The sequence below is a fragment of the Peromyscus eremicus genome, chromosome 1, assembly GCF_949786415.1.
Source record: "Peromyscus eremicus chromosome 1, PerEre_H2_v1, whole genome shotgun sequence".
In the NCBI taxonomy this organism is placed as follows: domain Eukaryota; kingdom Metazoa; phylum Chordata; class Mammalia; order Rodentia; family Cricetidae; genus Peromyscus; species Peromyscus eremicus.
The window spans coordinates 151609486-151633753 of record NC_081416.1 but is presented as its reverse complement, the minus strand read 5'-3'; the positions used below and the strand labels follow the sequence as shown (position 1 = coordinate 151633753).

The 24268-nt window shown below is 53.0% G+C and overlaps 1 protein-coding gene across 1 annotated transcript in view; it reads right to left on the bottom strand.

Annotated features, from left to right (window-relative positions):
* The window catches only part of Otog (otogelin), a 67274-nt gene that overhangs the window by 22906 nt on the left and 20100 nt on the right, over positions 1-24268 (bottom strand). The window contains exons 18-33 of the mRNA XM_059253371.1: positions 23898-24022; positions 22843-23055; positions 21399-21591; positions 19901-19975; positions 19669-19712; positions 17888-18041; positions 15929-16036; positions 13957-14111; positions 11806-11930; positions 11397-11543; positions 11003-11122; positions 9301-9417; positions 8371-8527; positions 4562-4588; positions 1485-1652; positions 338-616 (exon numbers count right to left, since the gene is read on the bottom strand). Coding sequence (XP_059109354.1) covers positions 338-616; positions 1485-1652; positions 4562-4588; positions 8371-8527; positions 9301-9417; positions 11003-11122; positions 11397-11543; positions 11806-11930; positions 13957-14111; positions 15929-16036; positions 17888-18041; positions 19669-19712; positions 19901-19975; positions 21399-21591; positions 22843-23055; positions 23898-24022 — 2207 coding nt within the window. The remainder of the gene's footprint in view (positions 1-337; positions 617-1484; positions 1653-4561; positions 4589-8370; positions 8528-9300; positions 9418-11002; positions 11123-11396; positions 11544-11805; positions 11931-13956; positions 14112-15928; positions 16037-17887; positions 18042-19668; positions 19713-19900; positions 19976-21398; positions 21592-22842; positions 23056-23897; positions 24023-24268) is intronic.

Sequence of the window (24268 nt, the reverse complement as noted above, 5' to 3'; positions counted from 1 at the left end):
AGGGAGCCAAGCGCTCCATGAACTTCCCCCAGGCTCAGCTTCCCGCTCACTTCCACACAGGCCCCGTATTTCTACACTATGCAAGTGGCCTGTGGCAGCAGGCAGGACCCAGGAAGTTGGCTAGGTCTCAACCTACCCCGCCACCACTCCCTAATCTGCCAATATGGACATCAGATCACCTCCCATTCCAGGGGTAGCCACCAGGGAGCACCCCTCTCCTCTCCAAAAAGATGAGGATTCTGTTCCTTGGGGACACGTGGAAGGGAAGTGGTCAGGAAAAGCAGCTTGGTGAGGCAGACGCCCCAGACTTAAGAGCCACGGCAGGGCAGACATTTACCCAGAAGGCGGAAGAGCGCACCGCCACGAAATGCCTCTGTGTGTTCGTATGTCCGCAGAGCCAGCTTAAGGCCTGACGAGTGGAGGAAGGAGCCAGGCTTTGCCAGGGACTCCAGAGCCACCAGGCCAGCCTGCCATGTCCCCCGGTGCAGGGAGAAGGAGGCGTGCTGTTGGAAGGCTTCACCCCCCTGCCACTTAGCCATCCCTAGAGCCCCGTCGGCTGTGGTGTGCAGGAAGAAGTTGGGTCTGTCCGCCGCCTCCAGGGACACAATATCAGGGTCTGCAGAGCCACGGGAGTTAGGTCAGGGGACGCAGAGAACCAGATCTGGGGGGACGGAGCATACTAGCCGTGTCCTCACACTCAGTGGTTGGGGCTGACAGCTCCCTGGGGACTCGCTGGACCCTGTCACCGTCACTGCTCCTCTGACCTTCCTCCTCATCCTTGGTCTTCCTCCTTCTGCTCACCGGCCACCCTCTGGTCACTCATCTCTTGGGACTAAGGCGGGAGGTTCGAGAAGCCCACAACTGCCCTCTCCTGTCCTGTCTTGCCTCCCTTCAACGGGGTCTGGAGATTCAGTAACTTAGTGTCCTCATGACGTCCAGTGCTCCCCATTTCTTCCTGTCACTGTAAGTTTCCATTTCTCAAGACCTTAAGCTAGCTCGACCCAGGCAGACCCCACATGGGACTCTGAAGCACTTCTCTCTGTCTCTCTCTCTCTCTTGTCCTGCTGTGGGGCTGGAATGCCTGCTGGGCAGGGACTAAGTCTCTTAACGTCTCTAGTTCCTGTGCCTAAGGCTCAGAGAGAGGGACACCAGGAGAATGGAGGAGGGAAGAAGGGGGGTGGGCACAAAGAGAGGGGAAAGAGAGAAGGAGAAAAGAGGAAGGAGGCCAGAGAGACGGAAGAGAGGACACAGGAGAAGGAGGGCAGCTGCCTCTGCGAGTCTCTGAAAAAAACAGTAGGGGGCAACGGCCTGTGTGGGTCCTGTCCTAGGCAGTTTGGGGTCACAGAGGTTAAGAAACTAGTCTGAACTAGTAACAGAGTGGGGCTGGAGCCCTGTGGGTGGCTTCGGACTTCAGGATCCCCGCCCCCGCCCCCGTCTGTCTGTCGGCACTGCGGGCTGGACTGCAGCCAGAGGGTGGGCCTTACCGTGGGCCTTGGCCTTGTACAGAGCAGCTGTCAGCAGGAAGCTTGAAATGTCCCCTGGCGCCAGGTCCTCTGCCCTCACAAGGCCTACGTCGCTGTCTACTGCCTTCGCAGCCACAAGAGTGCCGCCGGCCACCACGCTGGACAGCTGGTAGGGACCCTTACCTAGCGCTGGAGAGGAGAACCCCTGTCATAAGCCCCAGGACCCGACCCGCCTGTCCCACTCATCAGAAGTTGAGGAGAGGCGGGGGTGTTAGAAAGGGACTTTTGGTGGCTTCTCATCCCAGACCACAGGAACTTTAGTGGCTATGATGGGTCAGGAACCCCAGGCTAGCAGCCCCTGAAGGAGATGGACCCTCCCTCAGGGCTTAAGCCATTGCACAGGGAGCCCGTGACAGTCACCCCCATAAGCATGAGCCATTACCGTGACAGACATCACTAGGGACCCCCACCCAATCCTGAGGGGTGCCAGCCAGGACCTCAGAGCTCAAACTTTGTATCTATTTATTTCTTGCACACGTCCCGTTTGTGTTTGGGAAGGCTTTGGATATAGGGTAGGTAGAGGGTAGAGGGGATGTGGGTGTCCCAGACAATTGTGACAGCTTCATAAATGATCTTCCTGCCTCTGGTGTGTCCCATAGCTGTCTGGGTCACCTTCCCAGCCACTCTCCCCAGTGGCTCTCCTCATCTCTAGGATAGAATCTCAAGAACTCAGCTTTAATTCAGGGCTTTTCCGCACTGGACCCGCGCTTTGCCCCCTACCCCACAGGGGCTCCTGTCACACTGGACTTCCTGCTTCATTGAAAGAGCCACATGGCTGTCCTAACTCATCTCATCCTGCTGTCCCACATCCTCAGAGAAATCCTCCTCCTCTCCTGCCTTCAAGACACCTACTCAGTCCCTGGAGAGCAGCTCAAATGTCACCCACCTCCTTAGGGAAGTTCTCCCTGCACCCTTTCCCACCACACTCCCCTCCACGCTCTACCAGCTCTTGGAGCGAACACAGCAGTCACAGCTTTGTGGTGTGGATCCCATCTGGGTCCTTCATTAGAAAGCAGACAGACAGCGTAGTGTGCTGGTAAATGGTCAGCAATCAGCTCTCAAAAAACAGATAAAAAGTGGGTCACATCGGCTGACTTCGATGGTGTGAACACTCAAAGCAGTGACCAGTTTCAACAAATGCAGGGTTCAGAGCACACCCATGGAAGGCTCCCATGTACCTCTGTAAAGGTCTTCTTTCCCAGCACCCCATGAGGCCTGGGCCACAGAAAATGCTGGGAGAAAAACGAACCAAGAAATGGGTGAGTGGGCGGGTGGGTGGGTGGAGGATGCTAGAAGCAGCTTGTCCTTTGCAAGTTACTGACACCCAAAATGCCGCAGAGGGGGAGAACGGCTGCTGAAATGCCTTGCCTGATGTCACAGGGACCCTCCTGTCCCAGGAAACGCCATTCTCCCAGAGTCTGGGACCATCAGCTGCCCCTTGGAACTACCATTAGGCAGGACCATCTCTCTGAGCTGTGATGTTGCAGTGTGGTCCATCCAGCCCTCCTCTCGCTGACCCCTAATCTTGTCTCTTGTTTCCTTTCCGTAAGCCATAGTTGTTAGCTCTTAAACCTGGGACAAATGGCTAACTGAGCTGCCTAGTGACACATCAAAGCTGATGCTGGCTGCCAGGTCCTCCCAGCATACCTCAGTGCCTACCTGTTGTAGCAGCAGTTCTCAACCTGCGGGTCGCGAACCCTAGGGGGTCAAACGCCCTTCACAGGGGTCACCTAAGGCCATCTACATATCAGATGTTTACCTTATGATTCACAACAGTAGCAAAATTACAGTTACGAAGTAGCAATGAAATAATTGTATGGTTGGGGGTCACCACAACATGAGGAGCTGTATTAAAGGTCACAGCGGTAGGAAGGTTGAGAACCACTGTGTTACAGCTCCTGGCTGGCATACCCCATCCCCTACCCTAAACTTGTCCAGCCCAGGGGCTGAGCTGCCCTTCCCCCAGCTGCTCTGCCCTACATATTCCAGCCATTTTGGCTATACCGGTGCTTTTTTATCCTCTTACCTTTTGGCCCCTTGGCTCCTGGCTCTTCTCTCTCCCTTCCCCCTCTCTCTTCACATGGCCTGGCTCAGGGTCATGCTCATTCTGGACTCTTCCAGATGCCTCTGCCTCTAACTGTATTCTCCCTCGTATCACACTAAGCCTTCTCCTCCACAGTACCGAGGAGCACCCACATCTCCTTTTTATTTCTGGTTTTTCACTCAATAGTCTTGCTGGGAAGACACTTCCCAAGCCCAAATCAGCATCAAAATGTGCACGAAGCCTATGCCCACACCTACACAGGCCAGCTCCTGCAGGGTGTGCTGGCAGGAGACATAGGGGCTTAGACGCCAAAGAGCTAGGGCACTGAAGGCCTCCAGGACTCTACCTTGGCCCAAGTGGGCCAAGTTTGATGCTGAGAACTCTTCTGGCAGCCATCTTGCCACAGCCCATTCAACCTCTGATCAAACTGATTAAGTGGCTCTAATACTGGACACTAATCTCCCTTGGTCCTTGGCAATGACTTGTATTTCCATCTCCATTAATACTCTAGATGTGGGTGCATATCTTGGTTCCATGAACTCTTGGGTGTTTGAAGATCCCATCTGGGTTTTCAGCAGCCTTCCTCAGAGAAAGTGGTCTGCACCTGCTTTGAACAACTCGGGTCTCCAGAGAACCCTCGTGACACTTGATGAGCTTATTGGGCCCAATAAGAAATGCTGTGGGGCGGGCACACGAACACCAGTGGCTTCCTGCTGCCTGGTGAAGCCGCCCTGAATGATGAAAATGCCCAAGAAGGCTGCCGTCCTGGGCCTCACACGGGGCTGCAGGAACAGCTGTGGATAAGGTCCTGGACGTCCCTGAGCCCTGCGCCATCGGGACTCCCCATCACACGGTCCCTCCTGGAACAGTCTCAGCTGTCCCAGAGCCAGCAGCTCCTCAGGAGGTCAGCACTGATGTGGCCCAAGGACAGAGTTAGCAGTGCCCCAGTCAGCCCCTCACCCCCAAGGCTCCACTTGGGGGAAATCTGGCTTACCTTTGTTGAAGAAGTCACAGTCGTATGCTAAAGAAGAAAGAAGAGAGATTTCCCATGAGCACGACACCTGGACCCAGCCTCCCCTCATCAAAGACTGGATCTGGCCTATTTCCAAAACTCCAAGATTGAGGGATGGACTTGGATCCAAACGTTTTTTGGTTTGCTTGTCTTTCGAGACATCATTTCTCTGCATAGCCCTGCTGTCCTGGAACTCACTCTGTAGACAAAGCTGGTCTTGAACTCAGAGATCTGCCTGTCTTTGCCACTCAAATGCCAGGATTAAAGGTGTGAACTACCACTGCCCCGCAGATCCATGTGTCTTAAGAGAAGGAAACGTAGGGGTCCTTCCTTGCACCCCAGCACAAGGCTCAAAACCTGGCTTAAAGTAGCACTCAGCAATGTGATGAATGAATGAATGAATGAATGAGCAAATGAGCGAAGGAATGTTGGACAGAAGAGTATGTTTTGTGTGACCATAAAGGTCAAGAACAGAATATGAAGGTGTAGGAGTGAAGATGTAGCTTGGTCGGTAGAGAACTTGCCTAGCACATACAAGGTCCTGGGTCCAGTGGTTCTCCAGCATTGCATTATACGGTGTGGTAGTGCACACCTCTAATCCCAGCACTCAAGAGGTGGAGGCAGAAGTATCGAGCTCTAGTTCATCTTTGGCTATATAGGGAGTCTGAAATAAGCCTGGACTAGAGATCCTGTCTCAAATACAATAAACGGAACCAAAGTGGAGAAGCTCTGATTGGGTATTTTGCAGAAGAGCCCCAAAGAAGGAATGCAAGCATGAGGCAGAAGTCCCTCAGCCTTGGATGGAACGGGACAAAGGGCTCCAGGATCCCAGGCTCTCCACAACCCTCTGTGCAGTATCTGGCTGCACCAAAGCGCTTTTAGGCAGGAAGGAGCCCCTAAAGCATGGACCCATTGCGCCCTCTAGTGGATGATCTGCATCTGTCCAGTAGCATCTCTCTTACAGATTCCTCCTTCCTCCAGGGGTGAGCAATGCAGACCTTGCCAGAGTGTGTCAATCAAGAACAAAACTACGAGGAACCAGCTGGGCGCACCTAGGATAAAGGCCGAGGAAGCGTCTGCCTCACACACGGGGATGGTGTGAAGAGAGTTATCAACTTCTCTTACACCCTAGACCCACAATCAACACATTTGGTTGTGCCCTCTTGCCCATCATTAAGGATCAGGAGATGAAGCCAGGCATGATGGCACACGCCTTTAATTCCAGGACTTGGGAGGCAGAGACAGACAGGTCTCCGTGAGTTCAAGGCCATTCTGGTCTATGTAACAGCCAGGACTACATAGAGATATCCTGTCTCAAAAATCAAAAACAGAGTGAGGAGTGGGCTTGCCATAAGCCTACGGGCAAGCACTTGCTTTTCCTCATTTGTGGACGTGGAGTGCTGAACCGTAAAACTATGAGGGGGGGGGCTGGGGAGGTGACTCAGTTGGTAAAGCACTTGCCTTACCAGCATGAGGACCAAGTTCAAGCCAGTGTTAGGGAGATAGAGACAAGGGGATCTCTGGGGTTCATTGGCCAGCCATCTTAATGGCTACACATTGATGCAAGAAACACTTTTGCAGCCAGGCAGTGGTGGTGCATGCCTTTAATCCCAGCATTAAGGAGGCAGAGCCAGGCAGATCTCTGTGAGTTCAAGGTCAGCCTGGTCTACAGAGCGAGATCCAGGACAGGCACCAAAACCACACAGAGAAACCCCGTCTTGAAAAAAAAAGAAAAGAAAAAGGAACACTTTTGCAGGGACGTCTGTCCCCATCTGTCCCACCTTGGACTGACAGGACTTGCTTTGATCTGAACAGCATTCATTTTAATGTGTTAGCCAAGGACTTCTCCTTTCAGTTACATCTAGTTGTTTACTGGGGGGATGCAAGTGACATGGCATATATGTGGAGGTCAGAGAACAACCTGAGGGTGTCTGTCCTTTTCCTTTATCACAGGGGAACTGGGAATAAACTTGAGTGGTCAGGCTTAGCAGCAAGCACCTTTACCTACTGAGCTGTCTCACTGGCCCAGGATTATTGGTTTTAAAATATCTCGTGTAGTATTTCTCACTTTACCTTTAAAATCCCTCCTTGCCTCAATGTCCCGTAAACTCATAGCTCAGTGGGGTCCATGCATTCCCATTGTGATATATATATATATATATATATTTGGTTTTTCAAGACAGGGTTTCTCTGTGTAGCTTTGCGCCTTTCCTGTAACTCACTTTGTAGCCCAGGCTGGCCTCGAACTCACAGAGATCCGCCTGGCTCTGCTTCCCGAGTGCTGGGATTAAAGGCCTGTGCCACCACCATCCGGCCCCATTGTGATATTTTGATACCCACTGAAAACCTTATTAATCTTTGGAGAAACTATCTCTGCTTTCTTTAGGTCAACAGCTAATCCTACTTTAATGTGACATTCTAAACATATTCAAATCAATACAAAAAGTTCATAATAAACACAACATCAAAACATTAAAATAAGCAGTAACAGGGTCCCACTGAGGCATCATGGAACCTAGACCCAGGGGAAAGTGATAACACTGACCCTTGATATTTGTTCATCAACAATACTTTTGCAGCAATTTTTAGTTTTTAAGGACACTGCATTAAAATGTTATTGTGTTGGATCGCTGAGTTTTCTGGTGTCCTTATAAATGTCACACCCCTGTCAAGTGCCTCAACAGCTTTACCTTAGTTCTAATTATTACATGAGACAACACACATGCAGCATGTCATGGTAGGTCCTCCACAAACCTGTGTGTCCCTCTCCTTCCTGAAGGGTGGTTACCAGAAGCCAGGAGAGGAGAGACCCCACCAGGACCCAGCACCTGTGCTAAAGGGTCTCAGGGGAGCAGGCAGGAAGAAAGGAAACCAAGCGGTGGAGGGTGCTCCCCCATCTTCTCCCTGAGGTCCCCCAGCCTGGAGCTCCCGAGGCTGGGGCTTTGCCAACAGCCATGTGTCTATTAACAGTGCTGTGGCACCACACTGGCACTGTAGGAAGTTTGTGTCACTTCATGTCCTCCGCGGCTGTGAGGTGGGACTTGGCTTTGCTCCTGTGCTGTGGAGAGGGGATGAACCCCGGCCCCAGCTGGCAGAGCTGGGCAGACCCACATTCTCTTCCCTTGTCGAGCTTGGGCACTTGCCACTGTCCCGAACAGAAGGCCGGAAAAAACCCACTGTGGGATACTGGAATCTAAGGGAAATGACCTTAGATTTTAGGAAACTAACCTTCTATACATTTTATCTCACCTTTTACTTCTTTTGTGTGTTTTATGGTATATATCTATACTCCCAATAGTGTATGTATATAATTGTGTGTGTGTGTGTGCACATGAGCCTGTGTGCCCGCACAATATTTCCATCTCATAGAAGTGTCAATCAGCAGTATCCACAGGCCCACACTGTTTTGAGTAAACAGGACCTCTCTCCACAGCTCAGCTGACAAAAGGCTTTTATGTTCATTATCCTGTTTGAGCTTACAGAGAGTTAGCTAGAGGCTGTCTGTTCCCATTTTTCAGGTGATAAAAACTGAGGCTCAGAGGAGTTGAGCAGCTTGTCTGAGGTCACACAGCATGCAAAAGCCAGTGTGGCCCTGGAGCCCAGGACTGGGAACTCTCTTAGCAATGAGGTTAGGGATCAGCCCCTTCAGGGATGAGCTCCAGCCACTCCACTCTTCCTGAGTGACCTGGAGCATGGTATGTACCCCTTTCTCATCTCTCTTTCTTTACCACAGGCTCACCAATTGCAACACAAGACTATACAGCCATGCGGGTGTGGTCTGGAATACTCACGGCAGAGGCGGGGGGTCCGCCAATCAATGACCACCCCGTGCTGGCAGCACTGATGGGCGTAGGCAGACACGCTGGCACAGAAACACTCACAGTCACCACCCCGGCTGCAGCCGCATGTGTCCGTCAGGCAGTTTGAGTAAAACCAAGTGACATCAACCTAGGGAAGGTGAGAGGATTCCGAATGTCAAGCCTGCATCTTTTCTGTGACAGCACCATATAAAGATGGTCCCAGGTAGGATGAGCTGGAATAAGCCGCAGGATGATGGACTCGGGGGACTAGGGAACAGACAAAGCACAGACAGAGTGTGTGACCTGCCCAGCCAGGCTGGAGACACAAAGGCCAGGCTGCAATGGTCTTTGAAGCCCTGGAGGAACCACGTGGAGCTGAACCCCAGCTTCCTCATCCCACGGTGGGCCACGAAAAGGCAGGAGTGCAGCACGGGGTCAGTGCTCACTCTGCAACAGAACTTGCTCATGAGCAGGGGGAGCCAGGTCCAGCTGGGTCTGCAGAGAGCAGAAGCTTGGCTGGCTGTCCCAGGGCGGCAGGGACTTGGGGAAGGATCATCTCAGCAGAGCAGAAGCAGGAGAGTGGAGGAAAAGCTGTCTCTCTCTCTCTCTCTCTCTCTCTCTCTCTCTCTATATATATATATATATATATATATATATATATATATATATATATATATATATATATTTGTTTTTCGAGACAGAGTTTCTCTATAACAGTCCTGGCTGTCCTGGAACTGACTCTGTAGACCAGGCTAGCCTTGAACTCACTGAGATCAGCCTGCTTCTGCCTTCCAAGTGCTGGGATGCACTGCCACCTCCAGTCTCCCTTCTTTTAAGGGAGTCTTTGAGAAGGAGAGGTCTTTGGAAGGTGGGAGGGACTTAGGAGGGGCCGAGGAGGGTCCACTTAACACAGGCACTCACCACGGGGTGGCAGGTCTCAAACACCTCACTGAGCAGAATAGCACACTCCTTCCTGGCAAATGGTTCTCGGACAGGATTCAGGACGCATGTGTCCCGGGGGTCAGGGGTATCTGGGCACTGCAGGATAAAGGAAGAGCCACACTTAAGGCACCGAGCAGAGATCTCCCTATCCCTCAAGTGCCTGTGCCTGGTCACAGGGAGGCCCTGAGACTGCCCTCTTGGTATCCACATCCTTGTTTAATCCCCTCCCCTGGAGAGTGGGAGCAGCCTGCTCCCAACAAACAGAATACACCAAAGTTTCTGGGAAACACACCAAAGGTTCTGGGAACACACCAGGTTGGGTATCTGTGATCATATGATTGCATCAGATGAGGTCCCAGAGCCCACCTCCCTGGGAGTCTGTCCCTTACTAGCTGTGAGGAAGCAAGCAGCTATGTTAGGAACCCACGTGACAGGAAGTGAGTGGCCTCTAAGAGCTGAGGGTGCTCTCTGGCCAACAGCTACTGAAAGCCAAAGGTTTCAGGCCTACAGGCCCAGGAGTGGAGCCTCTGGGTGAGAGTCCAGCCCTGGATGTCACCTTGAGCGCAGCCTATGGGACGCAGAGTAGAAACCCCATGTTCTGATTCCTAAGCACCAGGAACTGAGGTGTTGCTTAGTGGTCTCGAGTTGACCACCACTGTTACACAGCAAAGGGTGGTTAACACATGTTTCCCCAGAGCTGGTCCTACTTCCCCAGGCCTATATTATTATGCCCTGCCTCCCCAGCACGCCTAAAGTTATAAGCAATAAAGAAATATGGACTGGTGGGGAGGGGGTTCACAAATAAAAAATCAGACACCCTTTCAGTTTTTCTAAAATGGGTATGGGTGCCATGCCCAACTGCTCTGCCTCCCCTCTCTATCTATCCTCCTGCAAAGAACTAAGATCCACTCAGCACAGGCAAGTGATATGTGAAGCAGTCATATCACCATTCTCCATTGCTGCACCCAAGGCAGACATAATTAATCAATCACAGTCCTTAGATATTTCTCAGTGACACTTTGCAGGCAGCCTCTTGGGACTGATGAGAGTTGTTATGGGTCCTCTCCTGGCCCAGACCCCTCACTTCAACAGAAGACTAAGTTCATCCAGAAAGCCCAAGATAAGCCAAGACAAAAAGTCGAGTTTCCTGCTCTCAGTTCAGTGTGGTTCCCCCGACAGCTCACAGCTCGGCAGCGTCAGACACCTTCCAACCCTCAGGGATGCCACTATGCTTCTGCTCATGGTCTCCCTCCACACACGGCCTATCTGCTAAATTCCACCCTTGGCCTCACCTTCTCCATGATGCCTTCCCTGAGGACTGCCTCAGTGTACAGGATTCTCTTCTCTGTTGTCCTAGCTAGTGCCCAAAGTGGTGATGGTAGGGAAGGTGGACAAGCCTGCCAGGGTTCCACAAGCCCTGCCTCCACACTAGGGGGCTCCCTTGCCTAGGATAGGAACTCTATCTTTTCCAAACATTTTACCAGTCACATTTGGCCAAGGGCAGGGTGGGCTGCCTGCCTTGTGGGGCAGGGACAGAATTTTAGGCTACGAATACCAGGCAGAGGCAGAGGGCATTCCCAGGAAGGGCTGCACACCGATATTGCTCTCCTCTGACTTGGATCCAGGATCCATATGGCCCATCTAAGAGAGTGAGGGGTACCAGCCAGCTGGAAGTCCTTACCTCCACTGCAGCCCAACTGCTGCCGAACTCCTGGGGGTTCGTCAACTCCAGGTTCTCTGGGGTCCTCATCTCATTGACAGTTTTCAGGTCAAAGTTCCCACAAAGGCCCACCAGCTGACCCTGAGAGGAGGGAGGGTACTATGTCAGCTGCCAGTACAGCAGGGCTGAGCTGCAGCACCAAGACTGTTGATCCAGGACAGCTGTGGGGAGAACGGTTTAAAGAGGGATGGGGCAAGGCCAGAGAGAGATGCCAGAACAGAATGGGTAGCACAGGACAGGACAGGGTTGTGATCCTCTCAGGCCCTCAGAGAGGGACATCTCAACCAAGGGCAGCAGCAGCCTGCCTTAGCCCTGGACAATGGCGGAAACGGTGATGCTCAGGTCTCACGACTACCTGCCACTGAGGGCCGGCCTGGACATGCACAGTGGTTCTCTGGTCCCATAGGAGGGTGATGTGCTCCCGTGGGAAATGCACCAGCGTGAAGAAGCCTGCTCTCCAGATGTGGACAGCCTGCTTCTCATCCAGGAAGCTCTCAGGACTCTAGAGACAGAACGAGTCAGTCCTGAACCCAAGTGTCCCTCAACGCCAAATCAACCAGAAGTGGTCATGAATCATTGCCCAACTCCAGTACCTCACTAACACCTCTCCCTCCCTCCATCCCTATACTGACCTCTGCTCCTGCCCTTTATAAAGAATCCAGTCAGAACTTCTGCCTCAGCGGCACTATGGATCCCAACCTTCTCCTGCCTCACCACCACCAATTGTACACTGTCCGCCAATCTTCCCCAGCGCAGGCCCTTACCGGATCCCCTGAGTCATCATCGAAGATGACCAGTGAGCTGCCCACGTTGATGGAGATGGACTTCCTGCAGATGACGCCGGAGCTGTAGCAGTTCACATCTTCCACCATCACTGAGAAAAGATCTGCTCTGATGTACTCTGAAGAGGAGAAAAGAAGTCGGTACAGCCAGGGAAAGGACTCGTCCTGTGAGAAGCACAGGAGAGAAGGCATGGGGACTGAGGACTTTTCCACCCTTTTTTTTTTTTTTTTTTTTGGTGAGTGTTGGTGTGGAGGTACATGTGTGTTTGTGTGTGACATGGAGGTAACCCAGGCAGCTATGTGCAAGTACACATGCACGTGCAATGTGGAAGCCGGGTGACAACCTTGGATGTCGTCATTGGATTCTGCCCACCTTTACAGTGAAATAAGATCTCTCACTGGCCCGGAACTCACTAAGTTGCCTAAGGTAGGATAGGGAGCCCCGGGGAGATGCCTGTCTCTGCCTCCCCAGCATTTGAACTACAAGTTCAGCCCAGCTTTTATGTGAGTTCTGGAGATGATCTCAGGCCCCTGCGCTTGTAAAGCAAGATCTCTACTGACTGAGGAATCTCGCCAGCCCTTAACCTTCGTCTCATCAGCTGTGTGGCTTTGGGCAGCTCATTTCAGTTCTCCGACACTCAGACTCATTTTCTGGCTGCCTAGTGCTGTGTTTAGCAGGTGGTGACTTTTCCAAAGGGTCTGAGGGATGAACGAATGAGTGACTGGGTGTAACGGGAGGAGAGGGGACTGTCTTCAGACAGCGTAAGTGCTCTGCGGGAAGCTTGTGGTATGGAAGGGTGAATACACATCACTTATCATACAGCACTTCTGTTCCTAAGGACTAAGACATCAGTCACACAAGTGTTGGCTGCAGCACTGAAGTACTGCCACCAAGCTAAAGCCCATTCATCCCTGTGCGGCACAGTACTCTCTGCATGGAATGTTCCAACTGGCATTAAAAATAACATAGCGCGTACTGGCAGTGTGTGATAAGACCCAATGGAAAAAGAAAACTGTAGAGTCTTATTCATGTAAACTAAACAGTGTGTGTGTGTGTGTGTGTGTGTGTGTGTGTGTGTGTGTGAGAGAGAGAGAGAGAGAGAGAGAGAGAGAGAGAGAGAGAGAGAGAGAGAGAGAGAGACTCTGTCTCAAAACTAATCAAAATTAGTTTTGAGGCATGGGCACACCACGGTGTGTGTCTGTAGTCCCTCTGCTCATGGTGGAGACCACTCAAACCTGAAAGTTTGAATTCACCTTGGGCAACATGGCAAGACCTTCATCTCAAAATAAACAGACAAATAAAAACACTAAAATCAAATGGCACGAGTTCAACAGTGTGTATCTTGTGGAGTTCTTGAAATGACGAGACAGACTCTAGCTCAATGTTTGTCCATAGACAAGACCCTGTAAAAGGTTCTGTTTCACCCAGCATACGCGAGCCCTGACCACAAAAAATCAATAATAAATAAATAAGTGCATGTCTGCTCTGTTGTTATGGTTATTGCCGGTACTCACATAATGAGACGGACGGGCCTAAGAAAATCAGTGTCTCTGGAACATCTGGCACTGCCCCACATCCTGCTGGCATCCTCTTCCTCTGGGGGACCCTTGCCTTCCCTGTGCCCCCCACATCACCCTTCCTCTTCCTATCCATGAACAGAGTTTTACTGCGCGACTCCAGTGGCCCAGCACTTTTTTAGTCCCGTTTCCTGGTTCTGTGGCTGCCTAGCTGTGTCACAAGCAAGTCCCCTAACTTCCCCAGGCCCATGGTGTCCCATCTGTCACATGGGGACAACTAACCCAATCTGTCCACTGCCGTGAAAATTAAGTGAGAGAATCCATAAAGATGGCATTAGACCACCAGACGCACATTGCTACCGAAGCTTAAAAGGCAGGGGTTCTTTCTAGCACAGAGAGAAAAAACATTAGGACTAGTGGGGCAAGGCTGTGATGGTGTGGGGACCGGAAGTAGGGTTTCCTTCACCCTGACTGGCTCCTCTGGAAGCCACACTTCATGGTTTAGATCTCCCCACCCACCCAATTATATGGTAGCCTGGAGTCCAGCTCATTCACTCATCTGACAGGTCTCGGTTCCTGGCTATTCTGGGTGTCCATGGAGGCAGCTGGGTGAACACGCCCAGGAACTCACCTTGATCAGGTGCACTTTGCATGCCCCTACGAAGTCAAACGGAAGTCCATCAAACGTACGGTAGTGTCGGTCCCCGTAGACGGTGCAGGTGGCAGCACAGGGGTGCAGGGTGCATTGGAACGAACCCCGCTGGCACACGCTGAAACACACCCACACAGAGGCAGCTCACAGAACACGATTTCCCCTGTGCTGGAACACCCTTGAAGCTTTTGCCTGCTGAAGGCACGGGCTATGCCCCTCAAGAAGGGATTCCGCAGACGTAGCAGCCTCCAGCAGGAGGAAGTTTGTGGTGCTCCTTTTATTACTCATTCATTCATTCAACAGATCACTGGTGATGGACACATCTCAGGCATTCTCCCAAGAATTTGAGAAACATCAGTGAACAAAACAGAACAAACACCCTCTGGCTTAGTGAAACTTGTATCCTAGAGAAGAAGGACGTACCCTGTCTATTTTAGCAGGTGGGTAGCACTGTGGCAGGGAGCGGGGCATGGAGGGAAACAGGGTGTCTTTAGGAATGTGTCACCATTTTGAACAGGGTTGGCAGAGACAAGGGAGCAGAGACATCAAGGAGCTGAGAAAGTTAGTTACATGGACATTTGGAAGAAGAGCATTGTGGGAACAAGGTGTGGTCTACGATGACCTTGAAGAACACTCAGGTGATAACAGCCAAGATGGACAGCCCAAGGATAAGAGGGTAGAGGGGTTTGGAGGGCAGAGGAGGGCTGAGTGGTGTAGACCAAGAAGGCAGGTGAGGGTATGACTTCTTCCTAGGAACGAGAGAGGAAGCCTCTGGAGGACTGAGGTGGGGATGGCTTCATCTGACTGGTACTGGGCAGAGAAGAGGGAAAGGCCACCTGGGAGGTAACGGCAGCAGGTCAGAGAAAAGAGGGCGGGGCTCGGTACGGTCCCAGCAGTCGCAAGGTGAAGAAGTAGTCAGGTTTGAAGTCTGTTTTAAAGGCAGAACCGAAAGAGCCGAAGACTTCACTCTCTGACAAGTTCAAGCCAGCGAGATTCAATACTGTAACCAACCAGCTCCGGCCACCAGTCATGAACTCGACACCTGAGCACACCGCAACGGGGCTCTGGGTCCTGACCCTCTCCCCTGGGACTTCCTGTGTCAGATAGCCAGGGTGCTGGTGGTGCACACACCCTGGTGTGTATGGCAACAATCTGGGAGCTCGGCCTTGACGGTGGCCATGCTGACACGGGAAGACATGTCCTGTGCATCCTCTGGGCTGAAGAAACAGCATTTCCACTATACACAAGACAGGAGCTGGGAGCCAGCTGCCTCTGGCTGGATGACTCTCTAAGAGTCTCTGCTGGGCTCCTGGGCCCCAGCCTGTCTCTACTGAAACCAATCCAATCCAGGTGCACACTTCTGTATATGCGTGCTAATATCACTGAATGAACAGCGTGGAAATACACCCACATACACACTCATTTTGAATATAAGCATTTCTGTATTCATAAGGCAAAACACAAATCACATATTCACACACATATCCATTCAAGTGAATGCAAATATATATTTAATGCACACTCACTGTAGTACATATGTGTACTAAACAGATATGTATGCATGTAAATATATATGAGCACACCAATATACATATGTAAATTCCTAACTACTGCTATATTAATGAATTTATTTAGCTCTATGACACTTGCCTTTTTATGTATGCCCACGTATGTTCACTCACATGCCTTTATTCAGACCCATACGTCTATATGTTCATTGAAATATGCAAACACATTTCCATGATTACAAACATGCAAGCATGTATGTTCATAGACACGTCTGACCGTTCATTAAACAGTCACAAATATTCTGAGTATTACTTCACATACATATACTTGTGTGTACAACAGTCACTGTGAATGTAAGCAAGATGAAGGGAAAAATCATACCCTTTCCAGCCAAAAAAAAAAATGAAGCCAGCTCAGGGGACTTACCAAGTGTGGCAGGAAGATACCACCTGGTCCCCAGGGAAATACTCCTTCCCCTTCCAGGTACATGGACACTCCTCTGGTGGGAAGCACGCGTCCCCATGTCTGAGCAGGCTGGAGGGACACAGCAAGCGTGATCAGAAGAGCACTCCTTCTAGATCTGCTATGATGTACGAAGGCCCAGCCCACCGTGGGCAGCGCCATCCCTAGGCAGGTAGGCCTGGGCATTTAAGAATGCTAGCTCTACATGAGCCGGAAAGCAAGCCAGTAAGCAGCACTCCTCCATGACTGCTGCTCCGGTCCCCACCCGAGTTCCTGCCCTGACTGTTCTGGGATGGACTGTGACCTGGAAGCACAGTCCAGATAAACTCTTGCCTCTCCCAGGTTGCTTTTGGTCAGAGTGGTTTACCACAGCAACAGGAAGCAGACTAGGACAGACACAGACATCCCCAGCCCTTGTGATGTCCCCAGGGTCCGTTGGGGGCAGTGCCCGGCACTGTAGATTCTTAGATGGATTTGGACAGACTTGGTGACCATGGTGACCATGGAGCATAGAAGTAATTGTGAGTCCAGCGAGTCCTGGAGAGGAGTTGGTGATGGTGGAACTGGAGCCCTTTCCCATCCAGAGAACTTTTCAGGATGGTAGAACTGTCTCCCTTAGGTGAGCCCCCTGTGAATACAGGTGGACTCCCCAGAGTGTCTTATATACCCTCAAATGATCCTGAGCAGACCCAAACCCAGAGCCAGGATCCAGTCCAGGCCTCTTTCCCGGTATCTCTGTGTGGTCACACTCCGGACAGTGAAAGACCCTCAGCTCCTGACTGCAGAGACCTAGCCATTCCTGACCTCAGACCAAGAGCCAGGCTTGTGCGAACAGGACAGTATTCCCAGAGGCCTCCAGTGACACACTTCAAGGTCTGAGACATGGATGGCTACAGGCGAGGCAAGGTGAGGATCCTACACAGGCAAGTGCCCTGGCTAGGGAAGGAGCTGGCACGTACCCCACACTGTGGACCCCACCACTCTGGGCAAGGAGCAGTTTTCAATAGAGGAGACTTGGTCAGAGTCTGGCTCCTTCAGCAGACTATTCCCCACTCTGGCCCTGGCCTGTGTTGTCTTCTGCAGAATAAGAGTAAGTGCCTCCCTGCTTTGAGACGGACAGAGGTAACCTTAGTGTCTTACACTCTTCAGAGCTCCAACGTGCCGTCTCTCGCCCCATCCACCCAGAAGCTCTGAACCCCATTTCATTCCCTTGGATTGTCAGGCCAGAGCCAGGGTTCCCAAGTGACCACAAATCTCAACACAGACTGAAGGGCACAACCCCATGCTGCCAGGTCATGAGACAGAGTGGTGCCCAGGGACCTCTTTGACCCAGACCTGAGAATGTCACTGGCGGAGCTGAGCACTGGGCCCTGGGTACAGAACGTATCCACAAGCCCAGCTCCTGTAACTACCACACAGCCCCTCATACGGCATCTGGGGACCCAGGAAGGAGGCTGCTCTTGTTGGATGTGGCTTTCTTTTGGGGTTATCCCAGGGGCACCCTCTCTACCCAGAAGCTCCAGTCAGGGACGGAGGCTGAGAGTCGACACAGGTTTTCTTGTGCCTGATCTTTGATCAGTGGGTCTCTCAGGCATTTGGGGCACATCAGACACCTGTCTTGGCACTTCCACTATGATGCCTTTTTAAACCCACTCCCTATGGTGCCAAGTATTACAAAGGAAACACTGAGCATCAGAGAAGCAGATGCTTTCCTCATCCAAGGTCACATGGCTCATGAGAAGTAGGACCTGACACGCCCGTTCCAGGCTGAGCTTCTGTTCCTTCACGGGCTCCCTACCGGCAACACGGCCACACTGTGTCCTCCATCCCAGGCTGTGTGAGGTCTTCCCTGCCCCCAACCCTGAACTCAGTTGATCTGTCACCCTTTTAGGTAGGAGAGTTTGTAGCGATGTAGATCCATACCCCTGGGGACAGGCACAGCCCGACAGGCAGGGACCACGTGCTGGCATGCTCAGGTTCAACAGCTGCTGCTCACACGTCCTCTCCCTGCTGAGCTCAGGGGCCGGGGGCAGATCACTGCAGTTCACAAAGACCTGGCCTGCTGGACAGGAAGCAGCTAGAAGAAAAAGGGGTAGATGCTGCAGACCCCCGGCCTGGGCTGGAGGTGCTGCTACGTGGGTGACCGGAAGAGATGGACAGCTTCTGGGCATAAAGTGGGTTCCCACATCACAGGGACAAGGTAGATAGGTGTTGCCTTGGTACAGGACACCCCACACACACCAGCAGCACCCATTACCAAAGAGGACCTCTTAATGGAGGCTGCACCATGCACTCCCTGCACACTTAACCTTGCTTTCTATTGCAAGTACTGTGCAGGTGTCCCCATCTCCCTCTCACGTGATATGGAAGCTATTCTGCCGTCTAAAGGCAGTGGGAACCAAGAGGAAGGACCCCAGAAGGACCAGGAGAGGGACCCAAAAATAGACAGCCAAGTAGTCTACAAGGGTGGCCAGAGAATTTTGAACAGGGAAAGTCAATTCCCTACGCATGTTTCTCTGATCTAGCCCTCCCATCCCCTTCTTCAGCAAAATCTGCCGTGCAGCACGGTCACGCTTTGTGCGAGCGATTGTTTTAGGAAACCCAACAGAAGGCGGGAAAGTTCCGTGGCCAGGAGAGCACAGAGCAGAGAAGTGAAGAGCCAGATCTCAGAGAGGCAGAAATTCCAAGCCTGGAGAGACCCAAGTAAAGATGCTCCCGGGAAGGTACAGGGAATGAGGATGGGATGGAGGGTTATCCGGGAAAGGGGGGGTGACGGTTCACAGAGGTGAGGCATGTCACCCAGGGCTGCAGAGCTGGCGGGTGCAGAGCAGGGTGTGAACAAAGTGACCCAACCCCAAGGCCTCTTAACCACCTGCCACCTCATACTGTTGCTCTTCTCTGTGCCCATCCCTGCCCTGTTCTCAGTGGGCTTCTCTGCTGAGATGTCCACCCCTCCTGCTCTGCCCACCTCCAGACCCCCCACAGCCGCCTACCACTGCCCCACCCTGCCCTCTCTCTGTGTTGTGAAGACACCCCACAGCCACCCACCACTGTCCCACCCCTGCTCTATCTCTGTGCTGTGAGGACACCCCACAGCCGCCCACCACTGCCCCACCCCTGCTCTATCTCTGTGCTGTGGAGACACCCCACACCCCCCCTACCGCTGTCCCAGCCCTGCCCTATCTCTGTGCTGTGGAGACACCCCACAGCCGCCCACCACTGCCCCACCCTGCCCTCTCTCTGTGCTGTGGAGACACCCCACAGCCGCCCACCACTGCCCCACCCCTGCTCTATCTCTGCGTTGTGGAGACGCCCCACAGCCGCCCACCACTGCCCCACCCTGCCCTCTCTCTGCGCTGTGGAGGAGCTATAAAGCCCAGTCCTTTCCTCTCTGCAACCCCGTGTCCACCACTGGCTTGGGCAGAACCAGTCTCAGAAGACACTTGCAGCAGCTCAGACCAGGAGAATTCAGGACCAGCCAAGACAAGCAGCAGCTCAGACCGCCGCGTGCCCTCCAACCGTTTGACGCCGGGATGGGGTTTCAGGGTGCCACTCTCTAAGCTGGGACCTTTGCCAAGAGTGTAGGAACACCAACACCCAAGGCAGGGTGAGCTAGAGTAGCTCCCCCATCCCGACCAGCACCCCAGTTCTTCACTCTTTTCTCCTCCTTCTACCCTAGACTCCCCCCTTTCAGCCCTGCTTACCTGGGGCTTGGCTGTCACAGCTCATGACTCCATCTCTGCAGTGGCTGCAGAGAGTTGGGGGAATTACATCAGCCCGGCCAGTCATTCGGGACCCACCCAGAACATGCTATTGCCCTTGGGCCCTGTGGGCTTCAGTCATCCCTACTTACTACCCCTGCTCCCCACCAGCACCCCACACAGAGTGAGAGGATGGGTGCTACTTCCCACGCAGCCGAGACCCAAGGAAGCTCACCAGTGGCCCAGGGAGGGGATGTCGCTGTCCCCAGGGGGATAGTCCACTCCTTGGAAGTGGCAAGAACATTGGTTCCTACAGAAAGCAGGGAGGAAATGAGCAGACCCAGGAACAGGAATGGAGACAACCAGGTCAGGTGGCCCACCATGTCTGCTGCAGGCATGAGGATGTGGAGAGAGGCAACAGCAGCTCCCAGGATGAACACGCTTCCAGAGGACCAGAAAGCCCACCCCGTGCTGAGGTCAGAGGCAGAACCCAGTGCCAGGTTGGAGGCCGTATTTTGAGCTTATATAAGCCCTGACCCTCCCAGAAACAGCCTAACTCAGAGCCAAGATCAGAGAGGTGACCTGCTCAGAACTCCACCTCCTAGCCCCAGTCCACTGTTCCGGGGTGACATCGGAGCCCTGCTGGCCTGACTGGTCAGTGACTCTCTTGACACTTGGCTGGAGACTCAGGCTCGGCCCCCCCAGGCAGTGTCTCCTGGATTCCTCTCTGGGATCTTGGGATGTAAGGATGTTACTGTGTCTTTGATCCGTTGACTCATCTGAGCTCACGGGCTGATGTCTTTATCACACAACTCCTATAGCTGATTCCAGCACTGCTGGTCTTACATCAGAACAGGCCAGGGCTTGGGAGACCCGTGGGAGCGACCCTGGAATCCTCTTTCTCAGTACTCTCCAGCTGCTCCTCATCTTCCCTGTTAGTTCACAGGGGCCTTTATTAAGGGCAATAGTGGGCACTCAGCTGAGACCTAGGGAGGGTTCTAAATTGTGATAAGCCTGAGTGATTCCCCTGGCCACCTAAGGGGGTAACTCCTTCCCCTCATTACTGGAAAACCTCCAAGCGATTAATAGGCTATTTTACAGACAGTGAAACTGAGGCCGAGAATGCAGGATCCTTGCCAGTCATCCTAAGATCGTGTGGGATCATCATCTACTACTCTTCCCACACTGCCTCCAGTCCCACTGAGCCAGCTTCCTCCAGCTGGGCTACCTCACCTCAGACTCCCTCCTTGCCTTCCCTCACCTGGGGGAAGGGCACTCAGATGCCACTTCTGCCTCACCTGTGTGTGACAGCCCAGGACTCCTGGCCTTATCCTCTGCGTGGCCTTCCTGCTTTCCTTACCACCCCAGGCCCCTAAGTGCCTGTTTTGGGGGCGTCTATCTTGACAGCTTGGATTGTGGACTTGGGGAGCTAGACTCTACTCCGTTCACTACTGGATTCTCAGAGCCTAGAAACGTCCAGGACATGCTAAGATGTGCACAGATGTTCGTGGAAGAAGGGAGCTGGGGAGGGTGAGGTGCTGGGACTGGTTCATGTTTTACAGGAAGGAGAGAGAGGCCTGAGAACAGGTTCAGAAGAGAGAGCAACTCACCTCTTCCAACAAGGCCCAGGAGAGGGTGAGGGGAAGCAGGCGTAGGAGAAGTTCAGACCAGCTGTCCAGAGCAGAGCCCAGTCTCACACCCCACCACACCCAGGCACCAGGCTGGCCACTCACCTGGGGACACAGAGGTCTACTTGTGTGTCCAGATACGTGTCCGGCGGGCAGGTGCAACCCTCCACACACTCATCCCTGCTGAAGTTGCCACCACCATTAGCCCCACAGACATCAGGGCTGGCCAGGTCCTGGCAGGTTTGTGCACACAGAGCCACGCATGGGCTGTACTCCTTGGTGGCCTCACAGGACAGTGCTGTCGGGAGAAAAGCTGAGTTTGGTCTCTCTTCTTCCCACAACCGTGTGGGATGGATTTAACATTTTGATGAGAATCAGAGAGGGTAAGACATTTGCCCCGACCCTGGTCACATAGCAGCTCAAGGTCAAAGATGCCTCTCATTGTACTGAAACGCCAGAACATCACTACATTCAGCTTGGAAAAGGCACTGATCCTAGATCATGATCCCGGGGGAGGAGTGGAGGTCAAGACCCCAGTGGCTCAGCATCCAGCCATTATACACACACACATACATACACACACACACACACACACACACACACACATACACACACACACACACACACACACACACACACACACGTTCCTCACAGGTGTGTGAATATGCACAGGCTTGCACCCTTCGCTATGGAGATCATATACTCTCTCCAGCAGCTTCTTTAGATTTTTGTTCCAAGCCTCGGGCCTGCCATCTCCTCACGGGGCCACCATCCCACTCCCCAGGAGCCTCACACAGCACCAAGGCCAACAAATCCACTGAATGCCAACATCAGCTGTTTTCCATGCCAGGCTGCTCATCAAAGCCACTTAACATGGCTTCTCAACACTGCAGACATCTGGAACCCACAACCAGAGTGACATTTTCACTGATACAGGATGTGGACAAGATGTGAGCAGTTTTTCAAGTTCCTTGTGTCTCTATGTGCAGCTGGAGTTGGGAACCACTGGCTCTGTGCAAACACCTCCGGAGAAACTAACTCAGAGTGACAGAGCTTTGCGCAGGTCTACACGACACGTTACCAGTCGGGCTGGAGTAGAACTCAGAGCCCCTGGCTCCCAGCACAATTCCTTTGTCTCCACATCTTTGTAAAAGCACACAGGGAGCCAGGCTCTGCGGGGCTCAGGGCAGCAAGGACTAAGACCCAGAGGGCAATGGGGAGTCATACACTAATGTGACCTCAAACCGGCCTCACTGCCCTTATGAGAACCCATTCTTCTGCCCATGGAGACAGCGGAAGAGGAGGTGAGAAGGGGGCTAACTTGGACAGGGTTTGGCGATGGACTGATGCGTGGGTTAGAGAAGCAATCCTGAGCAATACCTCAGGTCAAGTGTCAAGCCTGCGGGCCATGTCAGCAGAAAGAGAAGGGGGTGGTGAATGGAAGTCAGGCCGGAGGAGCCAGGGCATTGCATTCAAGCATGTAGCGGGGTAAGGGACACCTGTGTCTGGAATCTAGACTCTCATGGATGTACAGGGGCGGGGCACTCACCGCAGGCTGGCAGATGGGCACGGAAGTCAACCAGGAGCCCATGGCGCTGGCACAGGTGGGCATAGTGGGCCAGCGTGGCACAGAGGCAGGGCTGTCCGCAGCGGCAGGCATCCCTGCGGCACTGCTCGAAGTAGGGTATTGGGCTCAGATAGGCAGAGCAGGGTGCAAAGAGCTCCCCCGTGAGCACACTGCAGGACTGTAGTGCGTAGGAGGCTGGGAAGTGAAGAGGGGTCAGTGAGCAGGGGTCTGGCTGCCTGCTGCCCCAAGACTCAGCCTCCATCCCCTCGGGGTCTGGAGGCGTGTGTGTGTGTGTGTGTGTGTGTGTGTGTGTGTGTGTGAATATGAGCAGATACTTCAATCTACCGCATGCCAGGCAGGGATCTATCTGCTAAAGGAAACACAGAAGTGAACACTGCTGAGCAAATTCCAGACCCTCAGGTAGCTAGACTGCTTAGAAGAGAGTCAGTAAACCATTTTGCTAGTCAGTCAGAAGCACATGAACCTAAGGCTTGAGAAAACTAGGGAAGGCCAGACAGTGTGGGTGGGGCAGGCCGGCCAACTGCTACTTGAACTCAAGTGGCTAGGAAGGCCTGCATGAGAACGCCGTGTCTGAGCAAAAGTTTGAAAGAAGGGCTGAAGTGCATGTCATCCCGAGGTAAGAGTGTGGCGGGGGGAGGGGGAGTCACGGAGGCCTGGGAGGAGGGTAGGCCTGGCGTGTCAGAAGGACAGCATGCCAGCCAGCTGGCAGCATGCAGGGCAGTGAGGGGAGGAGACGAAACAGGGGGCTGGGCATGGAGGGGTCTGCTGGAACACCTCTGAGGACTTGGCCTTTGTCTGAAGATGGGTATCCAGTACTGAGGTGAATATAGGTGACAGAGGTAGAGCAGGACGCTTCCCATCTGCCTGGCCTTCCCCTTCCTCCCGTCCCTCCCTGTGGCTTCTCCTCTGTCACACCTATGAATCTGACCAGCACCCTGTATCAAGTTGCCATCTCCCCTCTCTCAAAACACCCCCCTACCCCACTCCCCAAGTCTCCTCACCGCCCCACTCCTCACCAGCTTGTAGATGTACATCACAGGGGTCCAGCAGGGAGCCAGGGACCAGTGGGGAGCAGGCAGACAGCATCTTCCACGAATTGCCAAACAGTTGTGGGGTGCTCTCAGGCACACCCACTGGAGACCTGCGGCCACGGCAAAGCTACAGTTGCACACTTGTCCATTCAGACATAGGGATATACTGACTACCTACCCACACAAGCAGCCGCTTGCTTACATCTAAACACGGGGTCACAGGGGAGGCATGGGCATGTACTCTGAGCCACTCTCAAACGAGCACACCTGGTCCTGTAGAGACCCTCTGCACACATCAACACACATGCACACGCACACCACACAAGTGCATGCCAGGTACACCAATTGTCAAAGTA